Here is a 23,256-nt window from a genome sequence, read left to right as displayed (position 1 = left end):
CATCCGCAAACGATTTTGCAGAAACATCCCGTGCTACCGATCAGGTCGCTGGAGCCACCGCTGCTCCGAGGGGTGAATAGTGTCGTGCAGGCTCTTGGCTACCTCCTCGGGCCAGGGTCGCGTGCTCTTGCTGGCTGGCGCATCCAGACAGGCTAAGCGAGCAAGAGGAGAGGCGGGCGAGCTTGTGCCACCAAAAGGAGTCTGGCCTGGGGTCATTGCCGCATTGCATCTCACGTTTGCAGGGGCGTAGGCGGGCGGTGTTCTAGCACCGGTGGTCGTGCTCGTCGTGCTCACACTAGGGGTGCAGCCATGGGCTGGTGGGTGGGGAACAGCCCTAATACTCATGCTTATGTGAATAAATATTTTCTATCCCGGTGCAACCCACGGATATTGTACTAGTACATACCTATTCTTAATAGGTATCCAGGTATACATACCCAAAAATAGTCATGATTTTCTATAGAGTATGCACTAGGGTATTTACGGGTATGCAGGTACCTCTAAATACTCATTAAATTGTTTACAGGTATCACAGGTATCCAAGTATACATACTCAATTATTTTTTACAGGTATCCAGGTATACATACCCTAATTTTATAGATATCCGGGTACCCCAAAATAGTCAAGATATTTCTTCGTACATACATACCTAATATTACGACATACCTACATATTTGAATTTTTAGTTCACATGCAGACCATCTGCAAGAAATAAATTTGAACATTTCAATCTTAAGATCACTACGTAATGAGTGTGAGTTTCTCTCACGTATCCATAGATAGCTGCATGCTGTAGAATAGGGAGTTATTTCTTTCCTTATTGCTAAATGGACCATCAAATACCATAATAACTAAATAGGCAAGCGGTCAAGAATTGCAAAAGAAAGAAGGCAACTGATCGGGCAATAAGTTTCCATTTCATTAATTGATGAACGATAGACATTCATTCCAAATCAGTTAATACAAACGGGTTGACCCGCTAGTGTCTATGTCCATTACAGTTGCACACATCTTGAAGCAATCAGATGGCATCTACGTATGGTGCCTGGGCACCATGGTGCCCCATTCTTGCACCGGATCTCTGCCAAATACTAACACCTTCTATTGAAATATAGACCAAAAACTAGCAGTTTTGCATCTTCAATGCAGGAGAAGTCAGTACCGCTTGGACTTGCCTGAATATGCAAGTGATTAGTTAGAAGGCACTGCTGTTATTGTTTTACTCTTCATTATCAGTTCCTACAACTGCAGTCTGATTCCTTCTCAGCAGCCGTATTGACTTGCCGGCTCATATAGGTTTCATAGATCTCCACAACAATCCTTGGGTCCTTCTCAACAAGTTCCTTGTATTCATCCCTCTCCGCCAGTGTTGGCATGCTTTCGACGAGTACTGACATAGAGGCCTCAAGCAGCTGCTTTGCACTATGCCGATGTGCAAACGCATAATGGACAATGGCATTATCGTTGTTCACTTTGGATGTAATGAACTTCTCACAGTACGTCTTCAAGTGCTTTACTTCATACTTCTCAGCCAACTCCAAGAGATCACAAGCCATTTGCACATCTAGGAGAACTTCGGCCGTGTACATGTAGTGGACAAAAGCACGGAGGACATCATAGGACACGTCATAGATTTTGATGATGCCACTCCGGCTCTCTTCCATCTCATTGTCAAGCATTGCTCTGAAAACAGGAGATCTGCTGGACTGTACGGAAGAGAAACTCAGTTTAAAAAACCAGCATAAGCAACTCCGCTACTAATAATAATTCACAAATATGAGATGTCTAGAGTAAATCAGGTACTCCCACGGTCTATAATAAGTGTCATGGTTTTACTTCGAACCACGACACTTGTTATAGATCGGAGGGAGTACACAAATAGTTGTGCAACTAAGGTGTTGGGCAAAAAATTGTGACAAGCTTGAAAATATGCGGAAAATAAATCAGAGTTAAAGCAATTTGCCCCTTGCTAAAAAAGATCAGCTAAAACTAAGTGCCATGCTGGAGAACATCGAAGACCAAGCATTCTGCTGAACAAAAAGGGAAAAAAATAAAGTTGACCACACCATGTGAAATTAGTCTAAAACCATTGAGAGTGAAATTCAAATATGTATGGCAGTGCAACTATGCATGTTTATCTAGTGAATGTTGAGAGTTCATGTTTGCCATCACCTCTAGAAAAGGAAAAAAGGTTTGAACTCTCACTGCTGCTCAATTGCTGTAAGTTAATGATTCTATTCCACTCTACAAGAAATTGTATTTGTTGTAGATGAGAGAGCCATATATATGTATGATTTGTTTCAGCAACGCAATGAAACTACTAACCAAAGCTACGAAAGGAACATATATCAAGTTATTCCAAACTATTAACAATACGAAAATTAACTTCAGAATTTTTAATTCCATTGAAACGCGACTTAGTAAGTAAACTAAAAAATCGATGCCGATTAACTTTTGGTTCACATAATCATATGTATAAATCTTGATTGAATGTGAAATTTGGCAACAGTTTGATAGCCAGCCTTAACTTAGTTACGCCTCAAGCTGATATTTTTATTCCATTCAAACGCGACTAAGAAGTAAGAAAGAGAAAAAATCGATGCTGATATGCTTTTATTTCACATAATCATATGTGAAATCTTGAGTGAAATCAACACAGGCGCAGGCGTTCTTGCCGGTGGGCGTAGGTCAAGAAACCCCAAACAGGCGAGAATTCATCTCCCGATTCAAGATGCCGGTAGGAGGACTCAACGGCAACATAATTACAAAGGTATGAATGTCTCGTTTGACCTCAAGGCATAGTTCAGAGACATTCCTTTCTATCAGGGTGTAGTTAAGAGACATTCCTTTCTATCAGGTCGCAGATCAAGGAGTCTCCGGCCACTAACCCGGAAATCTCCGGCCGGCAAACCCAACACCGGAGTCTCTGGAATGCTACAAAGACTCGGCCTAGTTCAACATTTTGACCTCTTACCTAGGCTAACTTGCTTTTGTGTTTAGATTTCGGTTTTGAGTGCCTATAGTGTCGACACAAGCTACCACAACAACGTCAACAACATCGACAACCACGACGGTACCCCGGATACCCAAGCGGTTCATTGACACCAGAAACCACCACCGCAAGTTCAAGTGTTCATCACCATCTAACTCCAAATAGGTATAACTTGCATTACCCCTTGTGAACCCTATCTTCCTTTGTGTATTTATCCCATCGAGAGTGTTTTTTTCAAGTGTTACGAAGCATCGCACAAGTGTCCTGCCCGTGAGGGTGTGCGTGCGTTGAGCACATCTAAGAAGTGAAAAGGATATAGAAATTTCCTTACATAGAGAGAAAAGAATAAGAAAAATACATAAAAGAAAAAAAGAGTGTGTGAGTGACCAAATACAAAGAGTTCCAAAGCTTATAAGCAAAAGAGAAAAAAAGAAGAGAAGCATCTTGTGTTAGTCTTGTTGCTTCTCCAATTTTGCAACCAAGTCACGGGTCTCTTTTTTCTTACGATGTACGCCTGTGGGCATACATTACTTGTATTCATAAACATAACAATAATACAGAGTTGGTACACATACAAGCAACTGAACACACGGAGAATACAAAGCGTGACAACAAACATAGTCTACGTTATGACAAATTTTGGCTCCCGCTCACTTTTCTTGTCGCCCTAATACCATTTATCTTCTTATGTGTTCCTTTGTTTTTGTAACATTTGATCATCACTTTTGACATTTGATTTTTGGATTTAACCCACACTTAAAAATAAACATTTTCGATGATTTCGTCATTTGGCATTACACATCCATACGCATCCACATACCATCTTGGCTTCTGCGTGTGTTTTCTGTGTAACCCCTCAAAATTTTGAATTTTGTTCTCGATTTTGAATAGTCTTTCTGATACTATCTACCCCAAGGTGAGATCAAAGGGTAGTTTCTTTCCACTAGCAAATACACCATATAGCTTTGTGTTGTCACCATGCCTAGGGAAGAAGACCAAAGCTCGGGTGACGAAATCCACAACAACAAGGACAAGTTGCTTCACAACACAACCTTTAGGCACAACACGAGATATTCAAGTCCCATGTCGAGTGCCTCCACAACACCATCGCTAAGCAATATCAAGACTTCGAAGCTCGAGTTAACACAATCATGACGAAGTCACCAACCAATTCATCCTTGTGGGTCGTTACATCGTTGCACTTCATGAAGCCAACAACAACATGGCACGCTGCATGGAGGAAAACGGCAAACGGATGGATCGCTGCGTGACGCAAATACAATAAGAAATTGCCAACATGGGCCATCGTCGTCGCCACCATTCAAGATCGTTGGGCTCGTTGCGCACACATTCCTCTCGTGGTCGCCACGAGTCGTCACACTCCAACTCGAGGACAAGCGAACTACACCGCCACATGAGGAATCGTGATCGCCATCACGATGAAGATGCCCAAGCCTAGGACCGTGCGCCATCAACATCACGAGTGTGAAGAGCCACCTCAACAACATCGACATGATCGTCCACAACAAAGCAACTCACATGAGCAATGTCACGAAGGTGGAAACCATGAGCGCCACATCATTAACATGTAGCCACCACCACGGTGTCACGAACATGTTGACGAGCATAACCAAGACCGCGATGAAGAGCAACCAAGACACGACTTCCGTCATCACCCAAGGCATGACCATCGAGCAAGAAGGGAATCGGATCGTGACCCAAGTGATGACGATGATGATACACATGAACCTCGACAAGGGTTACACCAACCTCGTCAAGATCGACCACAGAATTGTCAACGTGCTCCAGGTGAAGGAAGTGTCCACCAACACCGCCAACGCAACAATTATAATGTTGGACGCGGGAGACCTCCTCCTCATCGCAACAATGCAAGAGACGAAGTTGGGCATGGAAGACCTCCTCATCGCAATAATGAGGGAGATGAAAATGTGCGACCCCATAAAAGGAACTTAGAAGATGAAGAAAACACCAATGGCAAGCTCAAATTCAACATGCCCAGTAGGTTTTCCGAAAGAGGCTGAACAACTGGGTTGAACGTTTCATGGCTATGGGCGGTAATGAGGCTCTCATCAAATCTGTCACCCAAGCGCCATCCCGAATTACATTATGAGTGTTCTTGAACTCCCGCGTGGCTTTCACGATGATTACGTGAAGAAGATGAAGAAAAGAGAAAGGTTCACTGGGCTGCAGCCTGCATGGGATATTCTAACCAGCCCCAAAAACCTGGGAGGGGTTGGTTTCAGGGACACCAAGCTCATGAACCAAGCAATGTTAGCTAGGAAATGCTAGAGAATTATCAAGCACTATAACAGCTTGTGTGCTAGATTACTAAAAACCATTTATTATCCGTGGGGAACCTAGTGGATGAGAAACAAATTTCAGAGATGGTGCTCTCCAAGTCTATGCGGCTGCAGGAAGCAAGACCGAGCTCTAGAAGGGTGATCAGGGGAGATGTAGTGTTGTGAACTTAGATCCACAACAAAATTATTACCGAGATGGAGATAGCCAGATGGTGTGGCATCAAGGGAATGGGTTGATAGAAGTTGAGATGAGCGAACAATTGGGGGAGATTTGATTCTTCTTGCTTGATTAAACTGAGATACAACCTATCCTTGTTTTCCCCCAAACAATGCATCCCTATAAATCAGGTGTCTTGCCTCTCGACCTATCCTAATACAAACTTCTTAGGCCTTTCCTAATATGAACTCCTCTCCGGAACCAACTCAACATCTATCCTACCAAATCTGCTAGCTGACTCCCTCTTTGTTTGGACTCAACACACCGAAACAAGTTATATGTGTGTCTAACTCTTATTGTATTCTCGCATTCAAGATATTTCTCTAGTCCCATAGAGCAAACCACAACTTGCAAAATCAGCAATCATCCAGCATAAGGAAATTGCAATTAAGTGCATATGGCCATATTGGTATGGCCTAATTGAAGCAACTAGAGAGCATGTGTGTGTGAGATGACCTAGCTAAATCACGCCCGCTGTAGATAGTGTGGTGAGTTCTTCTGGATGCACCATTTTTTTACAGCACACTCATGTATTATGATAGGCACTTCTTCACATGCACAGAATGAAAAGATAGAAATGTCAGGACACAATTCAAATTTGAACACGGTGTGATCTTTAGAGCGTTTCTTAGATTGTCATCCCGGTTTTGTTTACTCATCTTCCTAGTATGCCACATCATTCCTAGCGTTTGCGAGGCTCTATTTCAGCAATAACATGGCGGTCAGAATGCCATATGATACATTTCAAATCTATCTCTTTTTGTTACTGCCCACCCATTATTCAAGAGCTGAGGACTGCATCCAGCTGCAATGATCAACCATTCAACACTGCCACGTCCTCTAGGTCGGTGAATTGTGTTTACGGAGTCATCACTTCATTTGTTCTGCAAGGAAGGAGCTAAATAGGGTTTGTGGGGGCACTGAACTCGATGATCCTTCAAACACATTATGGTCGCTCTATTTCCAGCTTGTTGCTATCCTACTACTATTTTGAAACTAGAATTTGCCCAGCAAAAGATCAATGTTGACGTCCAGACTCCCATTTGCTTCAAGGTGTCAACAATGTACTTGCCCCATTCCGTAAAAGAAGGCTTATAAATTTTGTCAAAAGTCAAGCCATGTAGAGGTTGACCAAATTTTTAGAAAAAACTAATACCTCTTTTATTTAGAATCAATCTTATTAGATACATTATTAAATATATTTTTATATTTTTTTTGGTATTATAATTGCTGATATTTTTTATATAATTGGTCAAACTTTACGTGGTTTGACTTTTGACAAAATTTATACACCTTCTATAAAATGGAGTTATATTTCGTCTAAGCCATTTTCATTAGTCTTGTACAGCTACGGTGACTGATGTCACAGTGCGCAAGCCAGACATTATCACATCATGTGCCATCTGTACTTACTGGAAAACATGTTTCCATTCTAGTAATATTTCATACCAACCTGTCGGACTTTGATTCAAGTATGTTTGTAGAAGGTGGTGGTCACTGCTGAACTCATGGAGAAATGAACTCAAAATACCAGAAGCATGTTTGAAGGAACAACACTGGCTTGTGGAGTTGTGGGGGTCTTGATAGCAGCAGTACAGACTAATAACACTACCAATACTACTAGAGAACAGCAAATTGACCAAAACCACTCTATAGACTATACTCCACCAACCATGTGTCAGCATACAAAAAGGCAAATTTGCCCTATTGATAGAAAATTGTAGAAAAATGCTTTTGGATTGAACAACTCTAGAACCAACAGCCCTCCAATTAGACTCAAATTCTCTGTTTAATCAAAGAAGTACCAACTGCGGTGACAAACATCCTAGCCAAAATCTGGCACCAGGCAGGTAGTCTACTCCAAAGTTGAATCAAATTGCATCGACAAAACATCAGAACGGCGGAAAGCTAGGGCAAAGGGGGGAAAGACTCACCAGGATGACGCGGTGGGCTGGGATAGCGGGGGTCTCAAGGCGGCCTGCGTCGGCGCTGGAGGGGGAGGGGGAGGGGTGAGACGGCGAGGAGGGGATGGCGTGGAGGAGGATGTCGGAGTGGCCGATGGAGGAGGCATCGAGCGTGGGCGAAAGGAGGCGCAGGAAGAGAAGACGGGAGCGGAGGTCGTCGATCTCGCGCTTGAGCTCCTCCTCCGTCTCGCTGGCCTCCTCATAGCACTCCTTGCACGTTCCGGACTCCTCCTCGTCGTACACATTCTTGCAAGACTGGCAATACATCTCCTCTAACAGCCGAGCGGGATCTGGAGCAATGGCGCCGGCAACTTCCTCCTGAGAGCAGCCCTTATGAGGGTATGTTTGGTTTGTGCCGCATCTTGCCCTGGCTTGCCAATTTTTTGGCTAAAGAATCCTCCACCCACACTTAACCAATTATTTGGCAAGATTCTGGGGACATTCATTGGCTGCCAAAATTTTGACAGCAAACCAAACATAGTCAAAAAATACAATAGGCAACCAATTTTTTGGTGAGGCTAGCGTGGGCAATGAACCAAACAGACCCTTAGAGTTAGAGCATCTCCATCAGCGGGCCCCACATAGTCGCAGGCACCTCCGTTTGGAGGACCGCCGGGCAGTGCATCCTCCATTTGAGGATGATGTTCCCACACCGACATCTCCCAAACGGCGGCCCCTAATTTTTTCTTTTATTTTTACAATATTTTGAAACAACATATCAATTATATTTTATTCATACAATCACACAAATAGAATTAAATTATTCATACAATCAATCAAATAAATAGTACTTAAATTATTCATACAACCCAACAAACAAATAGTACTTAAATTATTCATACATGCAAACAAATAGAAATAAAATCATGCATTGTTGGTTGCTCCTCTCCTCGCCCACAAATGCACATCTAGATCCGCTTTCATCTGTGCATGGATACCTGCATCTCGAATTTCATTGTGCATATGAAGAAAAGCAGCAAATTCTTGGGGTACATGCTCTACCTCAGCTAGTAGCCTTTGATAATCAAATGGATAATCATCCTGCACAGTGGCTCTCAATGATCATGTTGTGGATGATCACACATGCGTTCATCACCTCCCACATACTCCCTCCGTCCCAAAATATAAGGCGTCTAAGGATTAGTCAAAAGTCAACGTTTTTTAAGTTTGACCAAGTTTATACACAAAAATATAAACATTTACAGTACTGAATCAACATGAATAGATTCACCATAAGATATATTTTCTTAATATGTTCATTCGATATTGTAGATGTAAATATATTTTTCTAAATATTTGGTCAAAGTTAGTAGAGTTTGACTTTTGACCAGTCCTTAGACGCCTTATATTTTGGGACGGAGGGAGTATGTGCCTCAGACCAAGTGAGAGCAGGGTACCTGACAATGGCGAAACGCTGCTGAAGCACCCCAAAAGCACGCTCAACATCCTTGCGTGATGCTTCCTGGCATGTTGCAAAATAGGCTTCCATCTCGTTTGATGGAGAGGGAATTGTCTTCACAAATGTAGCATACGTCGGGTAGATACCATCAGCTAGATAGTTACCCTTGTTGTATGCGTGGCCGTTTACCTCAAAGTTCACGGCACGAGCTTGTCCCTCGGCTAGCCTGGCAAACGCCGGAGAGCGCTGAAGCATGTTGATATCATTGTTGTTCCTGCCATGCCAAAAAATGCATGCCGAATCCAAAGCTCATGGTCCGCCACCGCCTCAAGAATGACACTGTACTCACCAATATGCCCTTGTAGATCCCCTGCCAAGCAAAAGGCAATTCTTCCAGCCCCAATGCATATAGTCAATGCTTCCGAGCATCCCAGGAAACCCTCTTGCTGCATTATTTTGCAGGATCCGAGTTGTATCATCTTCTCTTGGTGCTCTCAAATAGTCTGTAGAAAACACCGCTATGATGGCTCGGCAGAACCTGTAGATAGTCTCTGTACATGTCGACTCTGCCATCCGTAGGTAGTCATTGGCTCTATCTCGAGGAGCTCCGTATGCAAGACGGCGCATTGCAGCAGTGCACTTCTGAATTGAGGTGAAGCCGCACAAACCTGTGCAATCTTTCTTGGACATGAAGTACTTGTCGTACTCCTTGATGCCGTGGACAATCTTCAAGAAAAGCTCCTTGTTCATCCTAAACCGGCGCCGAAATTCCTTCAGCGAATGAGTCGCATCGTCGTTGAAGTTGTCGGCGTCAAGCAGCATTGCACCGGCTTCACGATGCCGGTTGATGTTCCTCCTCTTGCCTGGCTTTGAGCCGCCGCGCCGAGGCACGACAAAGAAAGGCTGGCGAACGCGCAGCATGTTCGTCAGAATAAGCTGCTGCTGTTGCCGCCGAACAGCCTAAGCGTTCTGCTCCTCCGTGAACAGCTGCACAATCATCTCGTTGTCGCTGTCCATCGCGGCAATCAGACAAACACCTTGCGGACGGGGCGATACTATCGCGGTGGCGGCGAGCTCTGTTCTGGACGAAACAGCGGCCACCGGTCGAGGGGGTGGCGGCTGCGTCGATGGACGACGGTTCCTAGACAGTGAGCGGTGTCTATTGACTATTGCAAGGAGGGGGCCGCGGTGGCAATGGTGACGGTGGTGATCTAGAGGGGTGGGAGTCAGCTCGGGCGTGTGTAGGAGGTGGGAAATAAGTGTGTCTGGCTATCAGGCGGAGCCCACGCTCGTTTTCGGATGTGCCGCGAGGTGTCGGCGCGCCCGATTCGCGCCCTTGGCGAAGGGGCCGACACGGGGTTGCCGGCGATTCTATTGGGCTCCAAAATTGGTCGGCGCCATTTGGGGCGCACCGGTGAGAGCCAATTCTCGCTGCCGGCCCCCAAAATGCTATCAGGGGCGCCGGTGGAGATGCTCTTAGGGCATCTCCAGCGGTGTGACGCAAACGGACGTTGAGCGACCGTTTGTGTCCGCCGTGACCGAAAATGCGTCTAGGCCCTGCTCCAACGGGGCGTCGCAAAGTGACCGGACCGTCTGCGGCGACGCAAACCTGGCCCAAATATGCGCCAGGTTTGCGTCACCGCGGTCGCGCCGAGTGTCCACCGAAAAAGACGTAGGACCCACGCGTCAGTGGCAGGGAGGCCGATATTATTCCCGCCAGTGGCCATTCCCCGCGCGAAAAATCAAAGTAGACCGACGCGAGCAATCCAGAAACGATGGATGTCCTCGCCGCCGCTGCCACCACCATGGATGCCGAGCGAACCGTCGCACCTGCCGCCGCCCCACACTCCCCCGTAGCCACAATGGAGGCTGCAGCTCTGGCGGAAGCAAAGCGGGACGCCACCGGTGGCCGGGAGGCAAATCCAAAGGTGGCAAAGAAGGTGCTCTCCAAGGAGGAGAAAAGCGTCAAGGCCACGAAGCGTCGCGGCCGGCGGAGGAACCTGAAGGAGAAGACTGCTGCGGCCGCTTACCAGCAGGCATGGCAGATGCAGATGAAAGCCGGCGTCGCACAAGTAGCCCTCCATCCAAGCTTAGCGGAGGGCTACATGCTCGTCAAGCGAGAGGGGATCGCTGGCGTCGCTCCTCCGGCCTTGTCGGTGAGCTAGGTAAGTTATTCCTTGCAGGGCCACCCGGCGTCGCGGTTCGCCTCCGGCGTGGCACCGGTGCAGTTCAACGGCGCGCCGCTGTAGTTCAACGGGGCGCCAGTTCCCGACCTCAACCGGACGCCTAGAAGCGGTGACTCATGCCCGGGCGCGACACACAAGACGCGCCAGCTGTCGGAGGAGAGCATGCCGGAGCCCCGCATCCTGTTCGACAAAATTATAGCGCATGCTCTGACGATGGACGACCCGGTACGTGAGCTCTCTCATTGTGTGCGACTGTCGTGTATCATGTGTCTGACGTGCGGTCATTCGTAGGCCTATTGGAAGGACCGACATGAGACAGACATCCAGGCCATGATCTTCGGCGGCGGCTTCGTTGGTGACGACCAGGCCGGGACAGGCCCGCAGGATGAGTGGGCACCGATGCAAGATGCGGAGGACATCTCTAACGCACGACTGTTCTCCACCCAGGCCACTGAAATGCAGCCAAGACCCGTGTGCGTCGATGACTTTGACGACGCGCCAACAGAGCCTGACCTCACCACGGACAATGCTACCAAGAAGAAGGGAGAGCCACAAGACACAAGGATTCATCGACGACGAGGACAAGTGTTTGTGCGACGCGTGGCTGGCAACAAGCCATGACTGTTTTAATGGCGCCCAACAAAAGGGCAAGGTGTATTGGGTCAAGGTCGTGCAGGAGTACAACGAGACCAAGATGCACCCGCACTACCACATCCCAAGCCCTCGCACAGAAGAGTCCCTCAGAAAAATATGGAACTACATCAAACAAGAGACAAGCAAGTTCTGCTCGGCCGTCGAACATACTGAGAGGCACCCCGTAAGCGGCGCTGGCGCCATTTCAATGGTAAACAAGATACAACCATCATCATTCTATTCTATTTACATCATTCTATGTGCATCATTGGCGGCTTTGGCGTGATTACAGGTATCCCGGGCCTTGAAGAAGTTCAGGGTAGTGCATAAGAAGGGGTACCATATGGTCCATTGCTGGGAAAGGCTCAAGGACGCGGAGAAGTGCAAGACAAGCTTTGCGTCCTACGATGAAGCTGTGAAGAATGGGACAGTGGTCAACCTCGATGGCGAAGACGACGATCCTGGCCGTCAAGCCCTTCCACCTCGTCCCCGCGGCAATAAGGCTACCAAGGCCGATCTAGCCCAGTAGGCACAGGCCATTGCGTTCACCCAGAGCCTGGAGAAGATGATGGCTGACAATCAAGCCGCCTTGACTGCTAGGGACGAGAAGAGGCGTCTGAAAAAAGAGGCAGCAACTGCCATCTTCCTCATCCTCACGAAAGAGGTCATTAAGGTCCAAAGGATAGACGTCGAGGCCAAAAAGGCAGATGCCGAGGCCAAATTGCGTGACGCCGAGGCCAGGAGGATGGACGCCGAGGCCAAGACCCGTGCAGAAGACACAAGGATCATGCTAGCCAACTTGAGCGGCGTCGACGACGACACCAGGGCCTGGTTCATGAAGAGGTGCGTCAATTCCACGCGTGAGATGCCTGATCGCCGGCGCCATGCGCCCAGCACCTTGGCCTCCTTTTGGACTTTTTTAATTGATGTTCATGCCTTGTTGTGCCACTTTTGGACTCCACTTTGCGTCGTACCATGTGCAAAGTGTGATAAACTTTTGTCAGACCTTAATTTGAGGCTGTAATTTCATGCAAATTTCAGGCTAGAACCTCTTTTTTGAAATCTGGCCCGCACCAAAAATGCGTCGGCCCGCTGGAGCCACGGCCACCCACAGACGCAAACGGACCCACGACCATTTCCGCGTCCGCCAGGCGACGCAAACGGACGCCCGCGGACAATTTGGGTGTCAGAAATGCATCGCGCCGTTGGAGATTCCCTTAGAGGTGCGCACCGTACGCTTTATGTTTAGGCAACGATGCAAGTGGGACGAGACAATCCGTTAATCCCGATTCCCATCCCAACATCAAAACCAACTAATCCTGGTTTTTAGATCCCCTATATTAGTAGTTTGGTTCCACTTATCCAGATTGTAGCGCAAGGCGTGCAAATAGCTGTACAAAAGGATTCTCGCAGCTGCATGCATGCTGCTGGCCATTTCCGTCGATACCATGGGCTTAGTTAGAGTAAATTGATTAAACGGTAGGTCCCATGGGCAGAGTCTATCCCGCTTCCTATCTCCCGGTTAACCCGTTTAGTCCCAGGCGGGAGACGGAAATACCATGTCCACGCCGCTTGAATCTTTATATTTAGGGCCGTTTGGGAGGGCGGAAGACACCAAAAGTTCACTCCAAGTTATTCATGGGCCTTTCTCTCTCTTGCTACGGTTCCTGAGAGAGCTCCTCACAGCTTCGGGCCAAACGGAGGGCTTCTCTGGCGGCGATGCCGTCTAGGAATGGCTAAGGCGAAGCTCTAATCTATGTAGTGTATATACTAGACGCAAATGTTTGTCCTTCTAGCGAATGGGAGTAGGGTATCCGATCTTGGGAGAAAGATCTGGTACATCCTGTTGTTCATCTTCTTGTTCGTGCTGCTCAGGCTTGAGCTGATGCGTATGGAAGAGTGGACTGCGGGGATCTCTGCCAATAAGACTCCGCTCGCGAGCTCTTCTGCCCTGTTGTCTAGGCGTGCTGCTAGGTTGTATCTCTCGTGCTCCTCCGATGTGCTCCCGAGGTGGGAGGATGAAGAGGTTTGTAGTCCCGTCACTGCCTCTCTCCTCTTGGTCGGCCTTGGTGGCGAGGGAAAGGAGGGGATAAGGGTGGTGACTGCAAGATCTGAGAGATGATGTACGGAAGTTGTTGTTCCTTATCCTGGAGTTCATTAGCAGAGGACCTGTGACAACGACCATGCCCATCTTGCCTCTGCTTCCCATGGTCGAATGGAGACCCTCTTCGACCACGTTTCGTCGGTCGCGCTTCTTCCTCCTGGCCATAGGCCGATGTGGAGGATCTTCAGCTCCAGCCGGGCACCAAACAGTGGTGCTGGCCTAAGTGGCTCGTCCCCGGTGCCGGCTGTTGGAGATATGCCCAAGAGGCAATAATAAAGTGGTTATTATATATCTTTATGTTTATGATAAATGTTTGCATACCATGCTATAATTGTATTAACCGAAACATTGATACATGTGTGTTATGTAAACAACAAGGAGTCCCTAGTATGCCTCTTGTATAACTAGCTTGTTGATTAATAGATGATAATAGTTTCATGATCATGAACATTGGATGTTATTAATAACAAGGTTATGTCATTAGATGAATGATATAATGGACACACCCAATTAAGCATAGCATAAGATCACGTCATTAAGTTCAATTTGCTATTAGCTTTCGATACATAGTTACCTAGTCCTTCGACCATGAGATCATGTAAATCACTTATACCGGAAGGGTACTTTGATTACACCAAACGCCACTACGTAAATGGGTGGTTATAAAGGTGGGATTAGGTATTCGGAAAGTATGAGTTGAGGAATATGGATCAAGAGTGGGATATTATCCATCCCGATGACGGATAGATATACTCTGGGCCCTCTCGGTGGAATGTCGTCTGATTAGCTTGCAAGCATATGAATGGTTCATAAGAGATGACATTCCACGGTACGAGTAAAGAGTACTTGTCGGAGAAGAGGTTGAACAAGGTATGGAGATACCGATGATCAAACCTCGGACAAGTAAAATATCGCGTGGCAAAGGGAATCGGTATCGTATGTAAATGGTTCAATCGATCACTAAGTCATCGTTGAATGTGTGTGAGCCATTATGGATCTCCAGATCCCGCTATTGGTTATTGGTCGGATAAGAGTCTCAACCATGTCTGCATAGTTCACGAACCGTAGGGTGACACACTTAAGGTTTAATGTCGTTTTAAGTACATATGGAATATGGAATGGAGTTCGAATGTTTGTTCGGAGTCTCGGATGGGATCCAGGACATCACGAGGAGGTCTGGAATGGTCAGGAGAATAAGATTCATATATAGGAAGTCATTTTCTAGGTTTGAAAATGATCCGGTGTATGGAAGGTTCTAGAAAAGTCCGGAAGAAATCACCGCGGAAGGTGGGACTCCACCCACCTTGGCCGGCCAGCCTAAGGGAGGAGGAGTCCCAGGTGGACTCCACCCCATGGTGGCCGGCCACCCCACCAAGGAAGGGGTGGGAGTCCCACCTTGAGTAGGAGTCCCACCTTGGGTAGGTTTCGTCCTTATGGAAGGTTTAGGAGTTGGACTCTTATTTGTTTTCTGGGCAAACCCTTGGGGCTGTTCCACCTATATATAGATGAGGAGAGGGAGGGGGCCGGCCACACCTTGGCCGCACTACCCCTGCCCCCCAGAGGCCGGCGCCCATAGCCCCCTCTCCTCAAACCCTAGCCGCCTCCCTCCTCCACCTCTCCCGCATAAGCTTTGGCGAAGCCCTGCCGGAGATCTCCACCACCACCGCCACCACGCCATCGTGTTGTCAGGATTCCGAGGAGGATCTACTACTTCCGATGCCCGATGGAACGGGGAGAAGGACGTCGTCATCAACACCGAACGTGTGACCGAGTACGGAGGTGCTTCCCGACTGTGGCACTGTCAAGATCTTCTACGCGCTTTTGAAAGCGGCAAGTGATCATCTTCTGCAACAACGAGATCTAATCTCATAGGCTTTGGAAATATTCGAGGGTTAGTCTCATGATCTTCTCGTTGCTCCCATCTTCTAGATTGCATCTTGGCTTGGTTTTCGTTCTCGCGGTAGGAAATTTTTTGTTTTCTATGCTACGAATCCCGTCAGTGGTATCAGAGTCGTGTCTATGCATAGATTGGTTGCACGAGTAGAACACAATGGTTTGTGGGCATTGATTCTTTTGTTGTATTTAGTTCGTGTACTTTGCATCTTGCGGCATGGTGGGATGAAGTGGCTCGGGCTAACTTTACATGAGCGCGTTCATGAGATTTTCTCCACACTCGACATGCAACTTGTATTGCATAAGTGGCTTTGCGGGTGTCTGTCTCTCCCACCATAGTGAAGATTCAACCTACTCTTTCTATTGACAACACTAGTATCACCGTTGTGGCTCATGTTCGTAGGTAGATTGGATCTTACTTGAAAACCCTAAACCACGTAAAATATGCAAACCAAATTAGAGGCGTCTAACTTGTTTTTGCAGGGTTTGGTGATGTGATATGGCCATAATGTGATGATGAATATGTATGAGATGATCATTATTGTATTGTGGCAACCTGCAGGAGCTTTATGGTTGTCTTTAAATTTCATGTTGAAGTATTAGTTGTAATAGTTGCTACATGGGAGAAAAAATATGAAGACGGCGCCATGGACCTTGACGCGTCGCCGACGATGATGGAGATCATGCCCTTTGATGATAGAGATCATGTCCGTGCTTTGGAGATGAAGATCAAAGGCGCAAAGACAAAAGGGCCATATCATATCACATATGAATTGCATGTGATGTTAATCCTTTTTATGCATATTGTATTGCTTAGATCGTGACGGTAGCATTATAAGATGATCCCTCTCACTAAAATATCAAGATAATAAAGTGTTCATCCTTAGTATGCACCATTGCTAAGAATTGTCATTTCGAAACATCTTGTGATGATCGGGTGTGATAGATTCTACATGTGCATACAACGGGTGCAAGCCAGTTTTGCACACGCGGATACTATGGTTGCCTTGACGAGCCTAGCATGTACAGACATGGTCTCGGAACACGGGATACCGAAAGGTAGAGCATGAGTCATATGATTGATATGATGAACACTTTGAGTGTTCGCCTTTGAAGCTACATCTTTTCTCGTGATGATCGGATTTGGTGTAGTGGATTTGGTTCGTGTGATCACTAAGACAATGCGAGGGATATTGTTTTGAGTGGGAGTTCACCTAGTTAATTTAAGAATTAAAATTTGAACTCAATTTATCATAAACTTAGTATAAACTCTTTGGAAATATGTTGTAGATCATGGCGTCCCCTTCAATCAATTTTAACCAGTTCCTAGAGAAAGAAAAGCTTAAAAGCAATGGTAGCAACTTCACCGATTGGGTCCGTCATGTGAGGATTTTCCTCAATGATGGAAATCTTCAATTTGTGCTCGAAGCACCGCTAGGTCCCCCACCACCTCCTGCAGTATCTGAGGACGAAAAGAATGTTTACGAAACTTGGGTGATTCGATACTCTCAAGTTCAGTGTGCCATCCTGTGCAGCCTAGAGGCTGAGCTCCAAAAGCGTTTTGAGCACCATGACCCATATGAGATGGTCCGTGAGCTAAAAGCTATCTTTGAAACTCATGCAGCCATCGAAAGCTATGAGGCCTCAAAACACTTCTTTGGTTGTATGATGGAAGAGGGCGGCTCCGTTAGTGAGCACGTGCTCGCTATGTCCGGGCACACGAAGAAGCTCAGTGACTTGGGGATAGTGATTCCTAACCAGCTGGGTATTCATCGTGTCCTCCAATCACTGACACCAAGTTACAAGAACTTCGTGATGAACTACAACATGCATAACATGAACAAGGAGTTACCTGAACTCTTCTCCATGCTAAAATCTGCTGAGATTGAGATACAGAAAGAACACCAAGTGTTGATGGTCAACAAGACCACCATTTTCAAGAAGCAAGGCAAACCTAAGAAGGGTAACTTCAAGAAGGGCGACAAGAAAGTTGTCGCGCCTCCTGTGAAGCCTAAGGCTGGCCCTAAACCCGATACTGAGTGCTATTACTGCAAGGAGAAGGGGCACTGGAAGCAGAATTGCCCCAAGTACATGGCTGATCTGAAGAGCGGCCTTGTCAAGAAGAAGAAAGGTATATCTGATATACATGTTATAGATGTCTTTCTTACTAGTTCTCGTAGTAGTGCCTGGGTATTTGATACTGGTTCGGTTGCTCACATTTGTAACTCGAAACAGGAACTACGGAATAAACGAAGCCTAGCGAGGGACGAGGTGACGATGCGCGTTGGAAATGGATCCAAGGTCGATGTGATCGCCGTCGGCACGCTCCCTATACATCTACCTTCGGGATTAGTTTTAAACCTCAATAATTGTTATTTGGTGCCTGCGTTGAGCATGAACATTATATCTGGATCTTGTTTAATGCAAGACGGTTATTCATTTAAGTCAGATAATAATGGTTGTTCTATTTTTATGAATAATATCTTTTATGGTCATGCGCCTGAGATGAATGGTTTATTCTTGTTAAATATCGATAGTAGTGATACACATGTTCATAACATTGATGCTAAGCGAATTAAATTGAATGATAATTCTACTTATATGTGGCAATCGGCTGCCTTGGTCATATTGGAGTGAAGCGCATGAAGAAACTCCATTCCGATGGACTTCTTGAGTCACTTGACTTTGAGTCATTTGATAGATGTGAAGCATGTCTAATGGGAAAAATGACTAGGACTCCATTCTCTGGTACAATGGAGCGAGCTACAGACTTATTGGAAATCATACATACCGATGTGTGTGGACCAATGAGTGTAGCATCGCGCGGTGGTTATCGTTATGTTCTAACCTGCACGAATGATCTGATTAGATATGGGTATATCTATTTCATGAAACATAAGTCCGAAACTTTCGAGAAGTTTAAGGAATTCCAAAGTGAAGTAGAAAATCAACGTAACAAGAAGATTAAGTTTCTGCGTTCTGATTGCGGAGGCGAATATCTGAGTTATGAGTTTGGCATGCATTTAAAGAAATGCGGAATACTTTCACAGTTGACACCGCCGGGAACACCACAGCGCAATGGTGTGTCCGAACGTCGTAGTCGAACTCTCTTAGATATGGTTCGTTCTATGATGTCTCTTACTGATTTGTCGTTATCATTTTGGGGTTATGCATTAGAGACAGCCGCATTCACTTTAAATAGGGCACCATATAAATCCGTTGAAACAACACCGTATGAATTGTGGTTTGGGAAGAAACCTAAGTTGTCGTTCCTTAAAGTTTGGGGTTGCGAAGCTTATGTAAAAAAGTTACAACCTGACAAGCTAGAACCCAAAGCGGAGAATTGCGTCTTCATAGGATACCCTAAGGAAACTATTGGGTATACTTTCTATCACAGATCCGAAGGCAAAATATTTGTTGGTAAGAACGGATCCTTCCTTGAGAAGGAGTTTCTCACTAAAGAAGTGACTGGAAGGAAAGTAGAACTCGACGAGGTTACTGAACCTTCTCTCGTAGATCAGAGTAGCGCAGTACCGGAAGATGTTCCTGTGCAGCCTGCACCGGTAAGAGAGGAAGCAAATGATAATGATCATGAAACTTTGAACGAGGAAACTACTGAACCTCGCAGATCGATGAGGGAGCGTACCACTCCTGATTGGTATGATCCCTGTCTAAATGTCATGATTGTGGACAACAATGATGAAGACCCTGCGACGTATGAAGAAGCGATGATGAGCCCAGATTCCAACAAATGGCATGAAGCCATGAAATCCGAAATGGGATCCATGCATGATAACAAAGTATGGACTTTGGTAGACTTACCTGATAGCCGCAAGGTTGTCGAGAATAAATGGATCTTCAAGAGAAAAACATATGCTCATGGTAATATTACTGTCTATAAAGCTCGACTTGTCGCAAAGGGTTTCCGACAAATTCAAGGAGTTGATTACGATGAGACTTTCTCACTTGTAGCGAAGCTAAAGTCTGTGAGGATTTTGTTAGCAATAGCTGCATTTTTCGATTATGAGATTTGGCAGATGGATGTCAAAACAGCATTCCTTAATGGTGACACTGAGGAAGAGTTGTATATGGTACAACCCAAGGGTTTTGTCGATCCTAAAAATGCTGACAAGGTATGCAAACTTCAGCGTTCCATTTATGGACTGAAGCAAGCATCCCGGAGTTGGAACCGACGCTTTGATAAGGTGATCAAAGACTTCGGGTTTATACAGTGTCATGGAGAGGAATGTATTTACAAGAAAGTGAGTTGGAGTTTTGTAGCATTCCTGATATTATATGTAGATGACATATTATTGATTGGGAATGATATAGAACTATTAAGCAGTGTAAAAGGTTATTTGAATAAGTGTTTTTCAATGAAAGACCTTGGTGAAGCAACGTACATTTTAGGCATCAAGATTTATAGAGATAGATCAAGACGCCTAATAGGGCTTTCACAGAGTACATACCTGGACAAGATTCTAAAGAAGTTTAGAATGGATGAAAGCAAGATAGGGTTCTTGCCTATGTTGCCAGGTAAGGTCTTGAGTAAGACTCAAGGTCCAGTTACGACAGAAGAAAGAGAGAGGATGAATCAGATGCCCTATGCCTCGGCAGTAGGCTCTATCATGTATGCCATGCTGTGTACTAGACCGGATATCGCTCATGCTGTTAGTTTGACCGGCAGATATCAAAGTGATCCATGAACGAAACACTGGACAGCGGTCAAGAATATCCTGAAGTACTTGAAAAGAACTAAGGATATGTCTCTTTGTTATGGAGGTTACCAAGAGCTTGCTGTAACCAGTTACACCGATGCAAGTTGGAACACTAATCCCGATGACTCTAAGTCTCAGTCTGGGTACGTGTTTATATTGAATGGTGCTGGAGTAGCTCCAAGCAGTCCACGGTGGTGAAGTCTTCAACTGAATCGGAATACATAGCGGCTTCGGAGGCTTCATCGGATGCGGTATGGATGAAGAGGTTCATTGTTGAGCTTGGTGTGGTTCCTAGTGCATTGGACCCACTAGTCATTTATTGTGACAACATGGGTGCCATCGCCAATGCACAAGAACCAAGGTCACACAAGAAGCTGAAGCATATCAAGCTGCGTTTTCATTCGATTCGCAAGTACATCGAAGATGAAGAAGTAAAGATTTGTAAAGTACACACAGATCTGAATGTGGCAGATCCGTTGACTAAAGCTCTCCCTAGGGCAAAGCATGACCAACACCAGAATGCCATGGGTGTTAGGTACCTTGCAATGTAATCTAGATTATTGACTCTAGTGCAAGTGGGAGACTGTTGGAGATATGCCCAAGAGGAAATAATAAAGTGGTTATTGTATATCTTTATGTTTATGATAAATGTTTGCATACCATGCTATAATTGTATTAACCGAAACATTGATACATGTGTGTTATGTAAACAACAAGGAGTCCCTAGTAAGCCTCTTGTATAACTAGCTTGTTGATTAATAGATGATCATAGTTTCATGATCATGAACATTGGATGTTATTAATAACAAGGTTATGTCATTAGATGAATGATATAATGGACACACCCAATTAAGCGTAGCATAAGATCACGTCATTAACTTCAATTTGCTATTAGCTTTCGATACATAGTTACCTAGTCCTTCGACCATGAGATCATGTAAATCACTAATACCGGAAGGGTACTTTGATTACACCAAACGCCACTGCGTAAATGGGTGGTTATAAAGGTGGGATTAGGTATTCGGAAAGTATGAGTTGATGCATATGGATCAAGAGTGGGATAATGTCCATCCCGATGACGGATAGATATACTCTGGGCCCTCTCGGTGGAATGTCGTCTGATTAGCTTGCAAGCATATGAATGGTTCATAGGAGATGACATGCCACGGTACGAGTAAAGAGTACTTATCGGAGACGAGGTTGAACAAGGTATGGAGATACCGATGATCAAACCTCGGACAAGTAAAATATCGCGTGACAAAGGGAATCGGTATCGTATGTAAATGGTTCAATCGATCACTAAGTTATCGTTGAATGTGTGGGAGCCATTATGGATCTCCAGATCCCGCTATTGGTTATTGGTCGGAGAAGAGTCTCAACCATGTCTGCATAGTTCACGAACCGTAGGGTGACACACTTAAGGTTTAATGTCGTTTTAAGTAGATATGGAATATGGAATGGAGTTCGAATGTTTGTTCGGAGTCTCGAATGGGATCCAGGACATCACGAGGAGGTCTGGAATGGTCAGGAGAATAAGATTCATATATAGGAAGTCATTTTCTAGGTTTGAAAATGATCCGGTGTATGGAAGATTCTAGAAAAGTCCGGAAGAAATCACCACGGAAGGTGGGACTCCACCCACCTTGGCCGGCCAGCCTAAGGGAGGAGTCCCAGGTGGACTCCACCCCATGGTGGCCGGCCACCCCATCAAGGAAGGGGTGGGAGTCCCACCTTGAGTAGGAGTCCCACCTTGGGTAGGTTTCGTCCTTATGGAAGGTTTAGGAGTTGGACTCTTATTTGTTTTCTGGGCAAACCCTTGGGGCTGTTCCACCTATATATAGATGAGGAGAGGGAGGGGGCTGACCACACCTTGGCTGCACCACCCCTGCCCCCCAGAGGCCGGTGCCCATAGCCCCCTCTCCTCAAACCCTAGCTAGCCGCCTCCCTCCTCCACCTCTCCCGCATAAGCTTTGGCGAAGCCCTGCCGGAGATCTCCACCACCACCACCACGACGCCATCGTGATGCTGGGATTCCGAGGAGGATCTACTACTTCTGCTTCCCGCTGGAACGGGAAGAAGGACGTCGTCATCAACACTGAACGTGTGACCGAGTACGGAGGTGCTACCCGATTGTGGCACCGTCAAGATCTTCTACGCGCTTTTGAAAGCGGCAAGTGATCATCTTCCGCAACAACGATATCTATTCTCGTAGGCTTTGGAAATCTTCGAGGGTTAGTCTCATGATCTTCTCGTTGCTCCAATCTTTTTTTTCATCTTGGCTTGGTTTTCGTTCTCGCGGTAGGAAATTTTTTGTTTTCTATGCTACGAATCCCATCACCGGCGTCCCTAGCCTAGCGGCGGAGTTCATCAACTCGATGCGGTGGAGAAGGGACCTGTGGACTCAGATCGCGTTTTCTTGCCTGTTTCCGAGGGTCTAGATGTAAAAGTTAAGGTCGTACTTGTATTTTCCGTTCTCTTACTCTCTTTGTAAATTGTATGACCACTGCTGATGAATGAAGCGATTTCTAGGTCCTTGGGACCCGCCATAGTCCAAAAAAAAGGTTTAGGGCTGTTTGCGTTCCGCTGGGGCAGCCAGCCCAGCGGCCCGACGCGTAGTAATCGGGTTCTCCGTGAGACGCAAACGCAGCCCAAATTTGCACCTTAGATGCGTCATAGCGGACGTTGCGCGGTCGCGCAGCGTTACCGCTCGCTTCTTTCATGGGCATGTCTAGCAGTGGAGGAGAGACCTGTTTCGAGCGCATCGTTTCGGTCGTCGTCGCTTCGACGATCTTCGCTTCCGCGTCTGCGCCTCACCTATCAATGGCGTC

The 23,256-nt window shown here is 46.1% G+C and overlaps 2 protein-coding genes across 2 annotated transcripts; both read right to left on the bottom strand.

Moving 5' to 3' along the window:
• Nucleotides 1-896: 896 nt before the first annotated feature.
• On the bottom strand, nt 897-7,881 carry LOC127301706 (BTB/POZ domain-containing protein At4g08455). Its single transcript, XM_051331972.2, has 2 exons — nt 7,466-7,881; nt 897-1,707 (listed from the first exon to the last, which is right to left on the bottom strand). Exons 1-2 carry the CDS (start codon nt 7,760-7,762, stop codon nt 1,234-1,236), a joined length of 771 nt encoding a protein of 256 aa, XP_051187932.1. The 5' UTR covers nt 7,763-7,881; the 3' UTR covers nt 897-1,233.
• A 1,358-nt stretch (nt 7,882-9,239) lies between these two features.
• On the bottom strand, nt 9,240-9,815 carry LOC127304035 (uncharacterized). Its single transcript, XM_051334746.1, has one exon. The coding sequence runs from the start codon at nt 9,813-9,815 to the stop codon at nt 9,240-9,242; it is 576 nt and encodes a 191-aa protein (XP_051190706.1).
• Between the last annotated feature and the right edge of the window lie 13,441 nt (nt 9,816-23,256).

The sequence above is a fragment of the Lolium perenne genome, chromosome 7, assembly GCF_019359855.2.
Source record: "Lolium perenne isolate Kyuss_39 chromosome 7, Kyuss_2.0, whole genome shotgun sequence".
NCBI classification, from domain to species: domain Eukaryota; kingdom Viridiplantae; phylum Streptophyta; class Magnoliopsida; order Poales; family Poaceae; genus Lolium; species Lolium perenne.
This window is presented reverse-complemented; position numbering and strand designations above follow the sequence as displayed.

Excerpts from the sequence above, each read along its gene's own strand:
- LOC127301706 (XM_051331972.2), bottom strand. The coding sequence starts at position 7,762 with ATGTATTGCCAGTCTTGCAAGAATGTGTACGACGAGGAGGAGTCCGGA. Across the intron at positions 1,708-7,465 it reads CAGCCCACCGCGTCATCCTG|TCCAGCAGATCTCCTGTTTT; the intron begins GTGAGTCTTTCC and ends TCTTCCGTACAG.
- LOC127304035 (XM_051334746.1), bottom strand. The coding sequence starts at position 9,815 with ATGCTGCGCGTTCGCCAGCCTTTCTTTGTCGTGCCTCGGCGCGGCGGC.